Source organism: Lipotes vexillifer, unplaced genomic scaffold, assembly GCF_000442215.2.
Source record: "Lipotes vexillifer unplaced genomic scaffold, Lipotes_vexillifer_v1.1 scaffold147, whole genome shotgun sequence".
Classification (NCBI taxonomy): Eukaryota; Metazoa; Chordata; class Mammalia; order Artiodactyla; family Lipotidae; genus Lipotes; species Lipotes vexillifer.
Genome location: NW_006778796.1, coordinates 4,665,707 through 4,684,405, shown reverse-complemented (window position 1 = coordinate 4,684,405; position 18,699 = coordinate 4,665,707). Strand labels below are relative to the sequence as shown.

At 52.3% G+C, this 18,699-nt stretch overlaps 1 protein-coding gene across 1 annotated transcript in view; it reads left to right on the top strand.

Moving 5' to 3' along the window:
• The first annotated feature begins 2,375 nt into the window (after positions 1–2,375).
• Positions 2,376–18,699, top strand: part of TRAM2 (translocation associated membrane protein 2) — a 76,213-nt gene continuing 59,889 nt past the window's right edge. The window contains exon 1 of the mRNA XM_007451928.1: positions 2,376–2,634. Within this exon, the coding sequence (XP_007451990.1) occupies positions 2,515–2,634 (120 nt within the window). The 5' untranslated portion in view covers positions 2,376–2,514. The remainder of the gene's footprint in view (positions 2,635–18,699) is intronic.

The window sequence follows — 18,699 nt, the reverse complement described above, 5'->3', positions numbered from 1 at the left end:
TCTTGAAGGTTGGAATATCAAAGAACTTGAGGACATATTTTAAAACCACCAACAGGGGTTGTCCTATCTTTGTCTTCAGTAACTAGCACAGCATCTGGCACTTAGTAGGTGCTCAGTAGATGTTTCTAATGGAAAGATGTGTTGAAGGGGGGAGATACTGGAGGCAGTGTAACCATGGGTAATTTGTGTGGGCCCCGTGAAGAGTGGTGGAGGTGAGAGTTGGTGGAAGAGATTCTGAGGTAAGAATTCATGGGACTCCATGACCGATTGCATGAGAGAGGTTGGGAAGAGATCCATTTGGGGTTGAAGGTCTTGAAACTAGGACTTAAGAGATGGTTGTGATGGCTGAAGTAGGCATCTAGGACTTTCTCCTTGGGGTTTCAAGGTAATGAAATACTAAATCATACAGCTAAGAACCCCGTGTCTAGTTGTTCAGTTATATTTGGAAGGGTCTGGAGTTGGTGGTCATCAGTATGAGCCCTAAGTCATCCCCTTTATTTCGTGTTTCTCATTTATAAATGTGGAGGTTCTAGTACCTAACTATGTCCCAGGACTTTCCAACTAAACTCTTAATGTTAAGGGGATAGCAACATCCCACCTTTGCAAGAAATTCCCACCACCACAACCTCTACAAATGGTCATGTGGAAACACAAGGGAACTATTAGGTTGAACCATCTGAAATGCTGGTATTCTGGTTTTGACCCATAAAGAAGTCAGTTTCATAGGGTTCAACCTAATAGATATGGCTGCAGTTTGAAGATTTGAACACCTTTTCACAGATGGAAAATTGAGATGTTCCAGAGTTCTGGATCTTTCTATTCCTCATGAGATTAAGGTCCAACTTTAAGAAAGGTCAGTCTTGAAGTTAAATTAGCTTTAGTCCGATATAGGCATTACTTTCTCATTTCCTTATGTCAGATAAAGGAATTAAAGACCAAAGACTAAATACTGGAGTCAAGAAACTTAAGATGGAAAATTTATCTCGGAACTCCAGATAAGTCCAGACTCAATCACATTTCATACACCGTGCCATTTCTAAGAAATTGTATTTACTTAGAAGTGAAATAGCTGTCGACCTAATAAAAAAAGGACTAGGAATTAAATAGTTCTTTTCTCATTTTGTACCTCTGGAAAGTGATTAGTTGACTCCTTCATTACTGGTAGGACTAAATCCAATATTTGCCAATTTAATTTATGAAAAATACCTTTTGTCCTCCATGAGCAGTTTTATTTTATTTTAATTTATTTATTTTAGGCAACATTGGATCTTCGTCGCTGTGCACGGGCTTTCTCCAGCTGCAGAGAATGGGAGCCACTCTTCGTTCGGGCACTCGGGCCCCTCATTGCGATGCCTTCTCTTGTTGCAGAGGTCAGGCTACAGGCTCCCGGGCTTCAGTAGTTATGGCTCGGGAGCTCCAAAGTGCAGGCTCAGCAGCCGTGGCGCACGGGCCGAGGCCCAGCTGTTCCGCGGGATCTTCCAGGACCAGGGCTTGAACCTGCGTCCCCTGAATTGGCAGGCGGATTCTCAACCACTGCACCACCAGGGAAGCCCTCTACGAGTACTTTTAAAACTTAATATTAAACAGAAACTTTCAATGAGAAAGTTCTTTTCTTCTTCAGTATTTATTCTTCCACTTTTTCGGATCAATTAATATCGAAGGTAGACTTTGGGTAAAACGTGTAAAACAAATTTATAGTAGCACAAAGTTCTCAAAAGTTAAGAGAGCACAACTACACCAAGCCATCCATTCCCGCCCACTGGAAAGCAAGCTCCCCGAGGGCAGGGTCTTTGCTGCATATTCCTAGCAATCTGAACCGTGCCTAACCCTCTCTAGCTCTCAATGAATACTTGGTTAACAGTCCATTCATTATCATCCATGCAGGCCGCTGTGGCCAACGAGGATGCCGGCCGACACCGAACCTGAGCTGCTCTCAGCCCCCCAGGGCCACAGCCCGCACCTCCAGAAGCACCGAGCCGAGCTGCCCACCCCGCGGCCAGCCCGCGGCCTCCGCGGCCCTTCCCTTCCCGCGGAGGAAGGAGCGGCCGCCGAGGAGTGGGAAACACGGACCCACTTCCTGTCCGGGTAGGGCCGTGCGTCCTTGCGCCCCTCTGCCGGCTCCCGGCCGGGAGAACGCGGCGGAGCGCGAGCGCCGGGCAAGGGGAGCCCAGCCTGGCGCACCGCCCTCCGGCCCCGCCCCGGCCCCGGCTCCGCCCCCTCGAGTCCCCGGCGGCGAAAGGGTTAAGCGCGCGGGGGGCGGGGCCCGAACGAGCCAGGCGCACCGAGTCCGGGCCGCGGGCGGCGAGGGGGCTGCGCCGGGGGCGGTTCCGGACGGCGGGGGCGGGGGCGGGCGGAGGAAGGGGGCGGGCCCCAGAAGTTGTTGGGCGCTGGGCCGGCGGCGGGAGGGCGAGAGGGTGGCGGGCCGGCGGGCGGAGTGGGCCTGGGCTCGAGAAGTTTGCGCGGCGGCTGGTGAGCGCCGGGTGCGGGCCCCGCCGGCCGTGCGCGCCCGCTGCCATGGCTTTCCGCCGGAGGACGAAAAGTTACCCGCTCTTCAGCCAGGAGTTCGTCATCCACAACCATGCGGACATCGGCTTCTGCCTGGTGCTCTGCGTCCTCATCGGGCTTATGTTCGAGGTGAGCGACAGCGGGGCGGGGAGCGTCCCTCGCGCGCGCCGCCGGCGTCCCCCTGCGGGTCTCCGGGGTCCGCGTCTGCGCCCGGGCGCCCGGCCGCCGTGTCGGCCCCCCGCACCCCCGGCTTTGTGCACTGTGCGCCCCTCGGCCTCCTAGTCAGCCCAGACACCGCCGCCAGCTCCGCGCCGTGCCCGCCTGCCCTGCCGCCCTTTTGGGCACCTACCGTACCCTGCAGCTCTCCCTGCAGCCCCGAATCCTCAGCCTGGCCTCGAACCAACCGCAGAGCTGCCACCCGGCCCGCCCAGCGCGGGTTCCTTTCTGGTGTCCGGGAGCCAAGCCCGGAGACTCCCAGACCCGCAGTCATTGCACAACTCCCCTTCCCAAGCCGTGGCTGCTAGCTCCTCTGGGCTTTTCCAGTGGGAGGGACCCCGGCCCTTTTCCTCCTCCCACTTGATTTTCGGGGTCTTTTGCATCCTCCGCTCTGGGCCAGACTCGGGGTGTTCACGTGTGGCCCTGGCCCCATCCCAGCAGTGCACTTCTGCCGTCCTCCCGCCACCCTCCCCCCCCCCCCTTTTTTTTTCTCTTTCCCAAAAGAACGGAATTATTTTCTTAAATTTTGCCTTCCATCTCCCGTCCTCCCGCCCCCCCCCCCCCCCCCCTTTTTTTTTGCTCTTGCCCAAAAGGCCAGTTTTCATAAACCCTGTTTCACTCTGTGAACTGTTCCTTCAGATCCATTTGTGGTGGACCCAGAGCTTCTCCTGTGACAGGAGCAAGGCGCGGGCCAGGGATACCCTCTGCTTTTAGGGGAAAGGTGATTCTCTCAAAGCTATTCGGGTAGGGGGTGACGACGGGGTCCTGCTCAGGACAGCTGGGGCAGGCCTCATAGAGCAGGGAGCTTTAGTAAGCCCGAATGGGGTCAGAATCCAAGGGGGCTGATGGGAAGGATTCCCTACTCCCGACAGCCATATAAATGTGATATTCACAAGTGGGGAGAACTGGCAAACGCTGAGTATAGGACTTGCTGTGGTCTGTCTTGTCTCAAGGGTCAGATACGTGAGTGACACTTCGTCGGCAGCTTATCTGCATTCTCAGGAATGGGTTAGGAAGCTGTAACTCTGTAAATTGCCTTGAAGATGGAAGATTCCTGGCGTGGCTAATTACCTCTTCTGTGTCCCTCTGTCTCTGGGTTCCCTATCTCCTCTCTAAGGATGACGAGGGCCCTGCTTGGTCAGTGAAGCTGCCCTCAAGCTGGGGACATTCTTGTGGTGGCCGAGTCAGCGTTGGATGTCTGCATGTGTCCTTGGCGGGGCTTCAGGGTCTGCAGGCCTCCTTTACTCCTTTCACCCACCCCGACAGCTCTCGTGATGTATCGGCGGCGAGGGCTTTCTCAAGCCAGGGTGGTCCCCGTATCACGGTCCCTGCTCTGTCACTAATCTGACGAAATAAAAAACAGATGCAGCCTCAGTTTCTCCATCATTACAGATGAGTAAAACCTGTCTTCCTCACAGGGTTATTGTGAGGTTTAACTGAGATCATGTGAGCAGCAAAGGCCATAACAGGTTCTACCAATGTGAAAGCAGGTCGTTTGCTCCTGAAACCCTGTTATTGTTGATCATAATAGCTTAGTGGGATAGGAGAAAATTTGTTTGGTCCAGCCAGTGCTCTCAGTGTCTCCTTGCTGTCCTCCATTCTAAGAGGCCTCCCAGTGCCTTGTCACCAGACTTGGAGGGTGTGGTTAGAAAGACACACGTGACAGCTGTAGCCCTCATAGCCAGCGACGTCTCTTGCATAGACCTGGTGAGTCTCTCTTCATTAAGGATGGTGGCTCTACCTGCTTTTTTTTACCTTTGCTCAAAAAGAGCTGCCGAGTATTTGAGCTCAGTACCTCCTTCCCTTGCTGCCTCTGGTCTGGTGGAAAGTTCTGTTGGTTAAACCTGGCCATCCATGGGAGGTGGAAAGTGCTAGGAGCCCTTAATCCCAGTACATGACAAGAGGAAGGCCCGGGGTGGGAAAAAAACCCGAAAAAACTGCCCTGCCCTCCTCCCCCTCTTGGGTTTGGACTGGGGAGTGTGGAAGGGGCCAGGGCTGAAATGCCTGCCTCATGGCTCCCTGTCCCACCACCCTCTTCTGGTAGAACCTTAGCCCCACAGCATCTGTATGTACAGGACAGGTTGTCTCCTCAGGAAGGTGCACTGGAGGTACGTTGTGGGTCGGTGCAGGCTGGTCTGGGAGGAGGAGGGCCATGCCCAGACCTCCCTTATGAATCACGTGTGTTCTGCTGCACTAGGCACACAGTAGGTCTTCATTGTCTGTACCTACCAACTGACTCTCCACAGAGACAGGTATCTGGGCGGGGGACTCAGATTTCTGGAACTCTGCTCTCCCTACCAGATGAGAGCAGGACCTCAGAGAAACACGTGTGGGCATCCTCACAATGGAGGTAAACCAGCAAGGGACTTACTAGCTATCACTCAGGGTCATCTGGGTTCTTCCCTGGAGGGGTGGTGTGTATATGTGTGTGTATGTAGGGATGGAGATGGTGGGGGGTAGGCCAGCACTTAACACAACTCGCTTTTTCTTAGGAGTGAGGACGGAAGGAGATGGAAAGGGGAGGGGAAGGCAGGGAGAGAGGACTGCAGGCTTTTGGGTTTCTAACTTGGGCAGGGCTAGGATGCCTTCATTCAGAAGCTGAATCAGGAAAACTCATTTATAATTCTTCCCACAAAGAGCTCGTCTCCTGGCTGCTTCTCCCTCTGGGGTCCCCTGCCCAGCCTCTGCCAATGAGCTGGGGCCCTCTCCCCCGACCCCCGCCAGCCACAGCCTGGCCCTTGCATCTTAACTGGTCTCCACTTCTTCCCTGCCTCGCCCCTTCCCCAACTCACTGGTCAGCTTACCAGCGTTCAGAGGGGATTTCGTTCCCTCGCAGGAACCCCAGGACTTTAGCTCTGTCGCCTGGGAGATGATGACTCCAAGTTCCTTCCCTTGGGATCACTTCCTTTGGGGAACACACATGAAAGGGTTGCCCTCCCACCTCCGTTTGGTTCAGTTTTGAACCCTCCTGAGGTTCCTTCTCCCATTTCCGAGGCCAGGGGCAGGCTCTTCCCCCTGAGCCCAGATTTTCTTTCCATCCTGCGGGCTGTTTGGAATAGAGCTGTTCTGTGCAGCCACAGCACTTGGCTAAAAAATGTCAGGAATGTGGAGCTTTATTTTCCCCCCTCCTTCCCTTCCAGCTTTCTTTTTCTTGACTCTGCTGGGGAGAGGTGGTGCAAGGGGGATTTCTACTCCACACTTTGGTCCTTCAGGCCTGTCTGAGGTGGAGCCCGGCCGGAGCGGCCTTCAGGGTGTGGGCAGCCAGTGGGGTGTGTGTCAGATTTGAAAGCCGCCTCCCCTCTCCTTTCCCTTTCCAATGTCCTGTTCCTTTGGTGCCACAGTGCCACGTTTCAAACTGAAACAGGCAGGGGGAAGAGAGAGGAAAAGGCGCTCATTAGCGAGAACAGAATGAGAGCAAGGGGGCACATCCAGCAGAGAGGAAGCCACTTGTACATTACCTACAAAATGTCATTTCGAGACAGACTTTTTCTGTTTGTTGCAAAGCTCATTTGCAGGCGCTGCTGGCTCTGCAGCACGGAAATGGTTCTGAAATTCTGGGCCCGTCATTTGGAGGTTGGGTTTCTGTTTGGTCTGTGATGACTTTAAGAATTTAGGACCCAGAGAACTTTGGGGGTAGTGGCTGGTTTTTGCTTTTTAATTGTTTTGGAGGCAGATGTGGTGGAGCCACCTTTTCTCCAGGAACTGCCTTCTTCCCGGTTGCTGACACCACGGTCAGCTTGTCGGGGTGATGTGTTTGCAGCGTGTATGGTGGGAGCCTGTTGTGTCACGACCTGGCAGAACACAGGTTCCGTGGCTCCAGTGCACATCCTCCCAGGCATCCCTGCAGACATCACAACCTGAAGGGAGGCTGCTGGTCCTGCCCCTTAGCATTAGTGCTGTAAGACAGCTTTGCTTACATTCTGTTAGTACAAAGAGCCATGCATATGGCACAGATGTACATCTGAGGGCAGATGTCGCTTTTACTTTAATTCCTAATCGCTTTTGAAGATGTTCTTCTGCCAGCTGTTAGGTTCCTGGCTTACGCATCTTCCTCTCCAGCCTCTGACGCGGCTCATCAGTGGCGTTCTAGAGAAATGAGTCAGGGGAAGCTGAGAAGGGCCACTTAGTCTCTTAGGTGCCCTTGTTCTGTGGTTGGATTTTTACCCGCATTTCAGTGATCTGAACAAAAGAGCAGAGATTTGGAGCTACTGTACCTCCTGGTCCAGCCTCAAGTGTAAGTAACCCTGTCCTGTGGGATGTAAGGGCACCTCGGTGATCCCTGTTTCTTCTTTTGGCATAAATGTGACATCCAGAAAGGTGGTGTTTATCAGTGAGTGAGTTTTTTTTTTTTTTTGCGGTCCGCGGGCCTCTCACTATTGTGGCCTCTCCCGGTGCGGAGCACAAGCTCCAGACGCACAGGCTCAGCGGCCATGGCTCACGGGCCCAGCCGCTCCACGGCATGTGGGATCTTCCCGGACCGGGGCACGAACCCGTGTCCCCTGCATCGGCAGGTGGACTCCCAACCACTGCGCCACCAGGGAAGCCCAGTGAGTGAATTTTTAACCCTCACAGCAGGATGAAGGTACAAATGTCCCGCACTGGGCCTGGCACACGGGCGCTTAATTGATGGTCTCAGCAGCCACGCTGGTGGCCCCCGTTATTGGCGTCATTGCTGGATGTGTGAGAACACGTTCCGCCATCAGACTGGCTTGAATTTCAGTTTAGATAGGACCTGTTTTTTCCATGAGACCTTTCCCCCAAGTTCTACAGTGCCAGCTGTCTGCTCCAAAGCAGGCAATCACTCTGCCCTGGGTGCCTCTTTCCCCTGCTCCACAGAGAACATCTGTTGTCCCTCTGCCATCCATCTTATTGGAAGGTGGGCTGAGGTTGCTGGAGGGTCTCAGAGCTGCCGCTGTCAGCTGCCCCGCCAGCTCCATCGGTGCCACTTTCCTCTTGCTCCCTCTGTTGTCTGCACCCTCGGCCGCTGCTTCCTGGGGGCACTGTCCGGCCTGGTCTAGTCCTGCCTGTTTGCAGAGTCGCATGTGTTGCTATGGAGAAAACTTCACTCTGGCAGGCATGAGCTCCTTTCTGATCTGCTTCTTCGTGGGCAGGGGCCCCAGAAATCAGTCTGTGGCAGAGCTGATACATCTCCCGTTCCCACCCTGATAAATGCCTAAGCTGGAGGGTTGATAAGAGCGGATTAGAGTTCCCAAACTACAGAAGTGCTTTCTAATCAGCCAGAGTGCTATTAGCAAGCTTTGGTGGGAAACTTTACTGATACGATCTCTTAACCTTTTCATCCAGCACTGTGTATCTGGTGTCCATTGGTACCTAATGGTTAAAGAAAAGGGGGCAAAAAAAGGGAAAAGAAAACAGTAAAGCTACCACCACGGCTCCTGACACAGCCCGTCTCATTTCCCGAGCAGACCTTTGTCTCTCACACAGCCTGTTGCTTTGCCTTGACTTACCTCAGTGTCTCAAGTGTCCCCAGTGGAAGGAAACCCAGCCCAGCTTAGTCACCACTGGTTAACATTGGGAGTTGACTTTGCAGTTTGAAGAGCTCTGCAAGCAGGTCTCCTGGACAGTGTAGGTTCACACAGCTTTCTTGTGTGAAGGAACGGAGCCCGATTGTGAGTGGGGGACTGGGAGGCCCCTGGAGGGAATCTGGGGGCACGCAGGGTTAGGTGAGCTGCTGCTCTGTGGCTCTCTGCCCGAGCCACGTTGCCTCTTGACAGCTCCCCTCATCTGTCTCGAGGGGTTGGCAGCATTTTCCCTCTGTGAAATGCTTTACTAGCCTCACCCTGTAATCTGGATGGTTTATGGGGGTTGTCATACCCATCCAGAGCCTGGCTTCTAGAGGAGAGACTTGGCCAAGGACCATCCGCTCCTCGTTAGAGTTGGAGCCAAAAGAAGTCAGCCACGTCTGGCTCACATTTAGAGCTCAGCCCCGATGCTTCCACCAATGGGGCGTCTACAGAATGTAGCCACAGGCCGCTTTATTGTTCTCTGAGTGGAATCTGTTTATTACCTGGAAGTAATGTATGCGGGTCATTGTTCCACTTGGAGGCTTTTCTGTCTGGAAGAGTCTTTGCCATTTGCAGTGACTCCCTGAAAGACTCCAGAGAGTGACCCAAAATGTGTGTATCACGTGTGACCGTGGGCGAGTGGGCAGAGGCTTTACCTCCTGTTAAAGTTACTGTCTGCTGTTAGCCCACATCTGCGTGAGAGTTGCTGCTTCTGGCTGCTGTATCTTCATTGCCCGTATCATCAAGTGAATATCATGGCCGTAGCTCAAGGGCACATCTTTTCTTCACGTTTTACAAGTCTAAGGGCTAAAGGGAAACCTAGACATCATCTACTATGTTTACAGAAGAGGAAGATAAGACCCCAGAGGTTGGGTGATTTGCCCAGGACAGCAGAGTGAATTTCTGGTAAACTTGGGGCTTGAACCCACATCATCTGACTCAAGCCCAGTGCATTTTTACACATCTGCTCACTGGCTTTCCCGATGCTGCCTTTGAATGCCATTGTGTGTGCAGAAGCCTCGAAATTGACAGATCCTTCCTAAACGTGCGGCGTTCATTTAGTCGGCAGCTGTTTGTTGACTGGGTGCCTGCCGTGTGCCTGTGTGGAGCTCTGAGAATGCAGACAAACAAGGTGGGGTCCCTGTCTTCAAGGAGGTCACGATGTGGTAGCTTAAAGCTGATAGACTGTTTGTGGACAGAAGTGAGGTCTTGAACTTGATGAAAGTGGCAGGTGCAACTTACAGAACATTGGGCCTCACCCTCAAGCCATTGCCATTGGTGGAGGGGGGAGTTTATTGAATAGAGACCCAATACCCTGAGTGGTCAGCAGGCAGAAGACAAGCATGGCGGTGACTCCTGGGCATCTCGTATGTCACAGCCTTACGGATGAGTGAACTGACCAAAGGCAGTGAGTGTGTATGTGTGTGCAAGGTGTGATTTCTGGCACTCGGAGGCCTTCATTGATTGGAACCTTGCTTGAGGTTCAGAGAACTCTTCTGTAGGGTTTCTTAAGATTTTCAACATCAAACCCCAGCGGGATCTGTGATGTGCCTTTTGGGTTAGTGGGGGTGAGAGTCGCACCTGAGGTGAGAAAGGACATCATCCTCAGAGCCTCGGTTGTCCTGCCTTTGAAGAGGGTTTCTTAATAAAGCTCCTTAAGTTTTAAGGACAGAGTATCATTCGTTTAATCAGTGTGTTCTTTTGTCTTTATCATAAAGGTGCAGATACTCTCTGTTTTCACGGAGAATTTTAAAAAGAGACTTTTTAATGATGAAGACTTCCGTGGCTCTGGGGAGGGAAAAGGATGTGCCTACCTGCGGGCAAAGCGTGGGGACGTAATGTATAGCGACATGCCCATCCCTGCTCTGTTAACCTCTGCCCCCTTGCTTTGAGGAAAGCCCGCGACCTCACTGGTTAGTTAACAAGTGTTTCTGGTCTGTTGTGCATATGCCCAAGCACAGTGCTGGCATCTTCGAAAAGATAGCACTGAGAGTCAGTGAGAACGTGGCTTTGGGGTGAGAGGTGACCGGGGATGTATTATCAGCTCCTTTCCTGAAGGTTAAGGGCAGTCTGGGGGCTCCTGACCTGGAGGAGCGATCCCAGGATAGGCAGGCCTTCGCTCTGGGATTCCCCGAGTCCTGCAGGAGTTGCGGCGTCCCTTCACGATGCCCTGTTTCCTGCAGAGAAGGAAAGTTCCTCTCCAAGGAACTTTTCCCTCGGCACTTGGGACGGGATGGGGTTTTTCAGACCCAGCACTTCTGGAGTTTAGAGTGTTTGGTTTGCTCTCCGACTTTGTACTGGATCAGCTTTTGACCTCGATGGGCAGGGAATAACTTGTTTGTATGGATTTCGTGACTGCTGTTTGGAAGAGGGGGTGGAGGTGGAAAGGAATGAGGGATCGCTGCTTTTTTCTTTTCTGTAATTGCAGTTTGGTCTCTGGTTTGGCGTGATGTGCGGGCACGAGCTCCTCTTCCAGGGTCCCCGCGGCAGAGCCCAGGCAGGGAGCTGTGCGGTCGAGGGGTGAGGACTGGGCCCCAGGGCCTCTGCCCCTAAGTAGCTGTGCGGCCCCTTCTCCAGTCTGGGCCCCGCGGCTTCCTGGGGGTGTCAGTTGCCCTGCGGCTCAGTCATGCCTTCCTAAGATGCTGATGCAGAACAGGGCTGGGACATACGGGTAACGCTTCAGTTGAAGGAGCACCTTCCCCACAGCCACACGATTCAGGGTTAATGAGAAAAACATTGCCCTCCACTACCTTCTGAAGTTGAGGTAGTGGTCTCAACTTCTGCTTTTGGTTTCATTTCTTATTTGAGTTGAAATCTAGCCTGAATTTGGGTTTGACATGTCATGGAGCTTTAGTGGAACCAGTGGTGAGGGAGGAGAAAACCCATATGTTACAAAGAAATCACCTGGGATGGGAGAGGGGGTGGGCTCTGCCTGCGACTTTGGAGTCAGAAGCCGTGTGGCCCCTCCCAGGCTGACAGGGGACCCGGGAAGAGCTAGAAGAGGTCTCTGTCCTGGGCAGCACAGCCAGCGCCTGCCCTGCCCACTCAGCGTTCGTCGCGCCGGTGCTCAGGGTGGTCCCGGGCCCTGGCTGGAGCGTGTGTGCACGTTCAGGGACCCGCTCGTTCCCGCCACCCCTTGCACCCCTAGGGGCCGGTTTATTTCGGCTCAGGAGGGTGAGCCTAGAGGGTGAAACGCCCCCCAACCCCACACCTACAGCAGCGTGCTTAAGGCGTTGCCCAGCCAGCTGATAACACTCCCACTCCATCTGCAAGGCCTGCAGCTCCTCTGCCCACGGGCATGCTTTCTGCCTCAAATTATGAGAGGGAATTAACACCAGTACGGGAGGGGGAGAGATGTTGTGAGGAGATCCATCAGCACTTAGTGACATCCTCCTGAAGCCTAGTTTCAAGTAGGAATTATCTGCTATGGTTAATGTTTGAAATGTCACAGTTTTGGACTCACCAAATGTAGGCCTCACCTGTGCCATCCAATAGGCAGCCACAAGCCACACTTGGCTATTTATTTAGATTAATTAATTAATTAATTTTTGGCTGCGTTGGGTCTTCGTTGCGGCAAGGGAGCGGGGGCTACTCTTCGTTGCGGTACGCGGGCTTCTCGTTGCGGTGGCTTCTCTTGTTGCGGAGCACGGGCTCTAGGCACGTGGGCTTCAGTAGTTGTGGCTCGTGGGCCCTAGAGCGCAGGCCCAGGAGTTGCGGTGCAGGGGCTTAGTTGCTCCGTGGCATGTGGGATCTTCCCGGACCAGGGCTCGAGCCCCTGTCCCCTACATTGCCAGGCAGATTCTTAACCACTGCGCCACCAGGGAAGCCCACACCTGGCTATTTAAACATAAGCTTATCAAGATGAAATGAAACGAAAGATTCAGTTCCTCAGTCACACCGGCCACATTTCAAGCCCCCAGTAGCGCTGAGATGGAACATTTTGATCGTCACAGAAAGTACTGTTGGACAGCACTGGTCTCCACGTAGCTTCCTGAGAGTTTGGTTTTTGTTTGTCTAGTAATAAGTAATGAGGGGTCCTTGTGGAGTGGTTCTGTTAGGGACTGTTAGAGGCATGGATTATAGGGCTGAGGTCGTGGGCCTGGAGCCACATGGCCTGGGTCTGAATTCTGGTTTTCCATGTCGTAGCAGTGTCATCTTGGTAAATTATTTAATCTCTCCGTGCCCCAGTTTCCTCATCAGTAAAATGGGGATAATAATATGTCTGAGAGTCGTTGGGAGGATTAGAAACGTCAACACAAAATACGAAATGTTAATACAGACACAGCGCTCAGAAGACGGCCTGTTGCAGGGTGAGAGCCCAGCGCGTGTTCCCCATCGTTCCTGTTACACTCGGGAGGTGTTGGAGCGATTCCTCGACCGTGTGGGGCTCCCTCAGCATTTGGAATGCAGCTGGGAACGGGATGCATGGAGAGGTCAGCCCTGTGCCCTGTTCTGTGACCTCCACACCGGGCGAGTCACTCAGGCCCTTGCTGACAGCCACCTGCACTCACTTTACGTACAGTTACAGGAAGCTTGGGTATCTGGTCCAAGGTTAAAGAAGAAAGAATACGTTAAGATGGGAGCAGTGGCTGGGGCAGGGGGACGGTGGTGGCCAACAGCTTGAGACTTTCTCCCGGAGGCAGTGGGGGTCTTTGAAGAGCTTCAGGAGTACAGTGATGTGAGGCTGTGTCCCCTGTTCCGGAGATACGTGGAGGTGAGATTGGAGGTGAGTCTGGTCAGGAGGCTGTGGCACTGACCCCCAGGAGAACTCCCCCAAACCCCCAACACAATTTCAGTCTCCACCCCAACTGAGAAGTATGCCCCGGGACCCACACACCTGAACTCCCTGGTGTCCACTCGGTGTGGCAGGCACGCTGTGCGACCTGGCAGTTGTGAGGGTCAGACTAGGGCGGGGCGGAGGGGCCAGGGAGGGAGGAGGGCTCCGCCTGGGAGCCGCTCTACCCCGAGGCTGCCCGGTGCGGGGCTGTCCTTGAACTCCGGTGTCTCTGTGCCACTGTGTGGTGTCGGCTTCGCGTGACTTTATCACCAAAGTGTCCTTCAGACTTATTCAAACAGTATGTTTTGCATCTAATGTGATTTCTGATTTTTTAAGAAGTTGGGCCTCAGCCAGGTGGAACATCTCCCCCCCGCCCCGCCCCCGGCTTTTTTCTTTCGGCTGCATAAGCCGTGAAGAGGCTTACGCTCAAGTATGGCGGCCTGACCAGAGGAAGCCGGGTTTGTTTCAGTGTCAGAGGAGGTGAAGGGTGGGGGAGCTCCTCTGGGGAGGTTTCCTAGGGTTGGGCGGGAATGGGGCTGCAGGGGGTTGACTGGGGACAGAGGAGGGAGGCTTGGCCTGTGTGCAGCTTCGTTCACAGAGTTGCTGCCCTCACTGTACGTGAGGGGCCGCCTGCGCTCTGCCAGGTGGTGCTGACGCGTGTCCGTCGTCATTCTTTGATGTGTGCTGGACAAGGCGAGGGCTGGCTGACCTGCCACGTGCCTTCCGTCGCTGAGCTGGTGCCACACCCCTGGAAACAGGAGGAGGAGATTTGCCCCTTGTCTGATTTCTCGCCCCCGGAGGAACCCTGGGAGCCTTCCTCCGGAGGCCTGTGGGTGATCACCCACGATTTTATTGAATCCCCCTGACCCCCAGTGCCTGTAGTTTACATGGTGTGCAGAGGGGGGAAATGCTTTAAAGCAAGTGCATGTGTCAGAGCAGACCCCGTGGTCACTGCTCCCTTTGCCTCGCCCCCGCGTCTGGTCACTAAGTCCCACCAGCTTGACCTTCTGTGTACCCGCTCGAGCACTGCTCTTCGACCTTGGCTCAGACCCTGGGCCTCTCTCACCTGAACAGTGACAGTGAGTCCTACCTTGGTCCTCAGCCTGTTGTCTGGCCTCCCCTCTGGCCCCTCCTCCACGGAGCTTCCGCTGAGGTCCTCAGACGCAGAGCTGGTCCTGGGTCTCCCTCCCTTACAGCCCTTTGGTGGTGCCCACCCGAAGTCTGGGCCGCTCGGCATGGCATTCAAGGCTCCCCTGAAGTCTGACCAGCCTTTGTCCTCCACGTTCGGCCTGCCCCTGCCCTGACCCCTCGTCACAAACCATCTAGTGGTTCCTGAACACTTTTCTTTCATGCCTCGCGTTTGTTTATGCACCCTTCCCCCATCTTCCCTCTCCCCCTTTCATTGCACTGACTCGCACTTCTCCCTTGATGCCTACCTCCTGTATCGCACTGGCACCACCTGCTCAGAACGCTCTCCCTGGCCCCTAACAGAGTTCACACCTCCTTGCCACCTGCCTCTGTATTTCTCTCGTTTATTCATTGAGCCCGACTCGCACTGAGCATTTGCTCTCTGCCACGCACTGTTCTTGGGGCCAGGGTCACAGATGATGAGGCAAAGATGCTGCCGTCACAGAGCCTGGAGTCCTCTGGGAGGGGGCGGTGTCGTCGGTGCTCTCGTGTGCACGGGTACAATGTGAGTCAGAGGAGGGCGCAGAAGCCCCCGGAGGGTTGGGGACAGTTCACTGTAGACAGGAGAAGTTTGTGTTGGGCCTGGAGGCCTGAGGGATGCTGGCCGGGCAGATGGGCCGGGGAGAGGGTGTTCCCCACAGGCAGAGGAGGGACCTGTGTAAAGGCCAGAGAGGTAAGGGGGTGGAAAGTGGCTCTGTGTTGCCAAAGCTGGGGAGGTGCTTCAGGAAGGAAGTTATGGAAGATGCGTCTGGACTGGCAGGCAGGGCCGCGGAGGCCCAAAGTTTGGATTTGCTCCCCGGCTTAGGTAATAGGGAGCCACTGCAGATTCCTGAGCACGGGAGTGACTCCATCAGAGTTGTACCAGGAGAGTCACAGGCAGAAGGGACAAGGCTGGCTCCTTGCACTTGCTGTGAGTGCCCCCCGGAAGGAAGGGTTGCTTCACATTTTCTCGGTGTCCCCCATCCCTCTGTGCCTGACATGTAGCCGGCGTGAAACGATCAAGGCTGGGCCAGCGCACACACAGGGGAGTGCGTCTTGAGCTGCCTTTCTGCTGTTGCTGGCGGTCGTTTGCAGCCTCTCCATCCACACTTTCTTCTCTGGGTTCTCAGCTGCTCCTGAGCTCACTAGGAATGCTGGCTATTTTAGCGTGTGCGTACAGATGGAGAACCTAGAATCCTGGCCTTTTAAAGCTTAAAAAAAGAATGTTTTTGAATAGGTGATATTTGGCAATACGGTCACATTGTTCAAAAATCAAAAACAGGTAAGAAGAGTAGATTGAGAATTGTCCCTCCCCTACCTTTTCCCATCCAGCTCCCTTCCCCTGCCCCCAGGTAACCACTTTTATTAATTTTTGCATATCCTTCTTAGGTTTTCTGGAAAGCCCCCTTTGCCCTGGGCAGGGTAGTTGCCGCTGCCTCAGCACTCCGGCCCCTGCGCCCCCCCATCTCGGCCCTTACTGCCCCACCTCCACTGTCTGGGACAAGCAGCTATAAATATATGATAGATTTTCCACATACACACATGTATATATGTATGTGTATGTTATATGTGTATGTATGTATATGTGTGTGTATACACATACATACATATATATAGAGGTATATGTATACGTATTCCTGCCTCCTTTCTTACGTGCCTTGCCTTTTTCTGCTTGCGCAATATCACTGAGATCTTTCCGTGTCAGCACACAGAGGATTTCCTCATTTGTGTCCAGGGTTGCTTAGTCTTCCATTGTGTAGATTCTCTGTACTTCACTTAACCAGTCCCCTTTAGATGGACACTTGTGTGGTTTCCAGTCTTTTGCTCTTATAAACAATGCTGCAGTGAATATCTTAGTACGCACGTCATTTGGTACCTATACAGGCATATCTTGTAGCATATTTTCCCGGAAGTGGCATGATTGGTTCCAAGCATAAGTTCATTTGTATTTTTGATAGATATTGACAAATTTGTCCTTGTCCTTTTAAAATACCATGTTCAAACCAAGGAATCAGTTAGCCGTGGCCTATTCATCGTGTAGCCGTGAAAATACACGTTATATACTAAAAGCTGTGCCAGTGTCTGCATAGTTCTGGTTCCCTGTTTTATTCTCAGCATCTAGCCCGATGCCTGGTACATAACAGGAGTCAAATACTTGTTGGATCTTTAAATTACATCATTTGGCATGTTTGAGTAACAAGGCCCTTCCCTATTGGTTATCTTTCAGCCCCGCTGTGAGGTTTCTCGCCTCTGGCCCTTCATACAAATTCTTCCCTTAGGACACTCTGGCTTTTCATTTGGTCAGCTGGTCCTCGATCCTCAGGCCACAGCCCCCTTTTTGTGGAAAGCCCCCCCTTTGCCCTGGGCGGGGTAGTTGCTCCTGCCTCAGCGCTCCGTCCCCTGCGTCCCCCCATCTCGGCTCTTACTGCCCCACCTCCGCTGTATGGGACCTCATCACTAGGGCGGGAGAAGGGCTTGCTCACCGCGTGTCTCCAGCACCCGGCCCAGCACTTGGCGTTCCAGTGGTTTCCATGTCGTATTCGTTCAGTAAAGAAGTGGTAAAGTAGAATCACCTACTGATAACCAGTTTTGAAAGAATCTTTTTTGCATATTTAATGGAGATATAATTCATATACTATAAAATTCAGCATTTTAAAGTGTATAGTTCAGTGGTTTTTTTGGTATATTCACCATGTTTTGCAACGATCACCGTTATCTAATTCTACGTTTCCATCAGCCCCCAAACAAAGCAGTTAGCAGTCACTTCCCGTTGGTCTTACCCCAGCCATGAATCTACTTTCTGTCTCTTTGGATTTGCCTGTTCTGGATGTTTCATGTAAGTGGAATCATATAACATGTAGCCCGTGACTGCCTTCTTTCACTTAGCCTAACGTTTTCAAGGTTCATCCATGTAGTAGTGTGTATCAGAGCTCATTCTTTTTGACGGCCGAGTAATATTCCACTGTGTGCAAATGCTGCATTTCCTTTATCCATTCGTCAGCTGGTGGACATTTGGGCTGTTTGCATCACACCACATGAATAATGCTGCCATGGACATTTGTGTACAATTTTTTGTGTGGACATAATATTTTCAGTCTTCTTGGGTATATACCTAGGAGTGGAATTGCTGGGTCATCAAATAATTTTAATATGGGAAAGCAGCCGGCATGGAAACTATATTGAACTATTTGTCTCTTTGGTCTGAGAGTTAAATCTCAGGGCCAGCACTGCAAATATTGCCCACTACTATCCAGGCTTCACACAGCAGCACTGGCTTTTGAAATTTTTATTAGGTGGACTGCGTCCCAGTGACCATCTGCAACCCAGAGGCAAATACTTTTGGAGTTTACACAGTAGGATTTACTGAATTCTCACCATGTGCACAGTGCCACCTCTATGAAGATGCCGAAATAGAGGGCACAGATCTTGCCCTAAAGTCATCACTCATTTGAAACAACCTAAGTATCCGTTTATATTGAACCAGTTAAGTAAATTATAGTATAGCCATATGCTGGAATACTCTATAGCTGTTTAAGAGAGAATAAGGTCAGTCTTTATGTATTGACATGGACTGATATCTGAGGAAAAAAACAGATTAGTATATAGAGCATGAGTCCATTTTAATAAAAAAATTATGTTTATATATGCAAGATCTGGAAAGATCACAGCAGACTGTCAACATTGATTGTCTCTAGGAGGTAGTTTATGGGAGACTTTAGCTTTCAATGTTATATCTTTCCCTTACAAAATTTTTTTTACAGTAGGTAAAAAAGTAGCTTTTACTTATTTTTATTTAAAATTTATTTTATTTTTATTTATTTTTTACTGCATTGGGTCTTTGTTGTTGCGCACAGCTTTCTCTAGTTGTGGCGAGCGGGGGCTACTCTTCGTTGCGGTGCGTGGGCTTCTCATTGCGGTGGCTTCTCTTGTTGCGGAGCACGGGCTCTAGGCCCGTGGGCTTCAGTAGTTGTGGCTCACGGGCTCTTGAGCGCAGGCTCAGTAGTTGTGGCTCGTGGGCTCAGTAGCTGTGGCGCATGGGCTGAGTTGCTCCGTGGCATGTGGGATCTTCCCGGACCAGGGCTCGAACCTGTATCCCCTGCATTGGCAGGTGGATTCTTAACCACTGCGCCACCAGGGAAGCCCCGTTTGTAGCTTTTAAATTCATTTAATCACCCCCGCCCCAGTTAGGTTTTGGAAAAAAAGGAACTTGACATAAGATTTCTTCTATCTGAATCACTAGATATCAATGTAGGATATAATACTAGACATCGGTGTATGACTAAATGCCAGATACATTTGTAGTGATTATAGTGGTCTTCCACACCGCGTAAGCCTGGAGGTGAGAACGCTTTTAGATTCTGGCAAGGGAAGCTTCATAAGAGAAGAGTGGGACTTGGCTTGGGCCTTATAGAATGCTGACATTCATATAGCACTTTACAGTTTTTAGGGTCAAAGGATGAAGTGTGTTGAGTGCTGCTGACCTTGTGCCGAGCACTGCAGTGAGCTCTT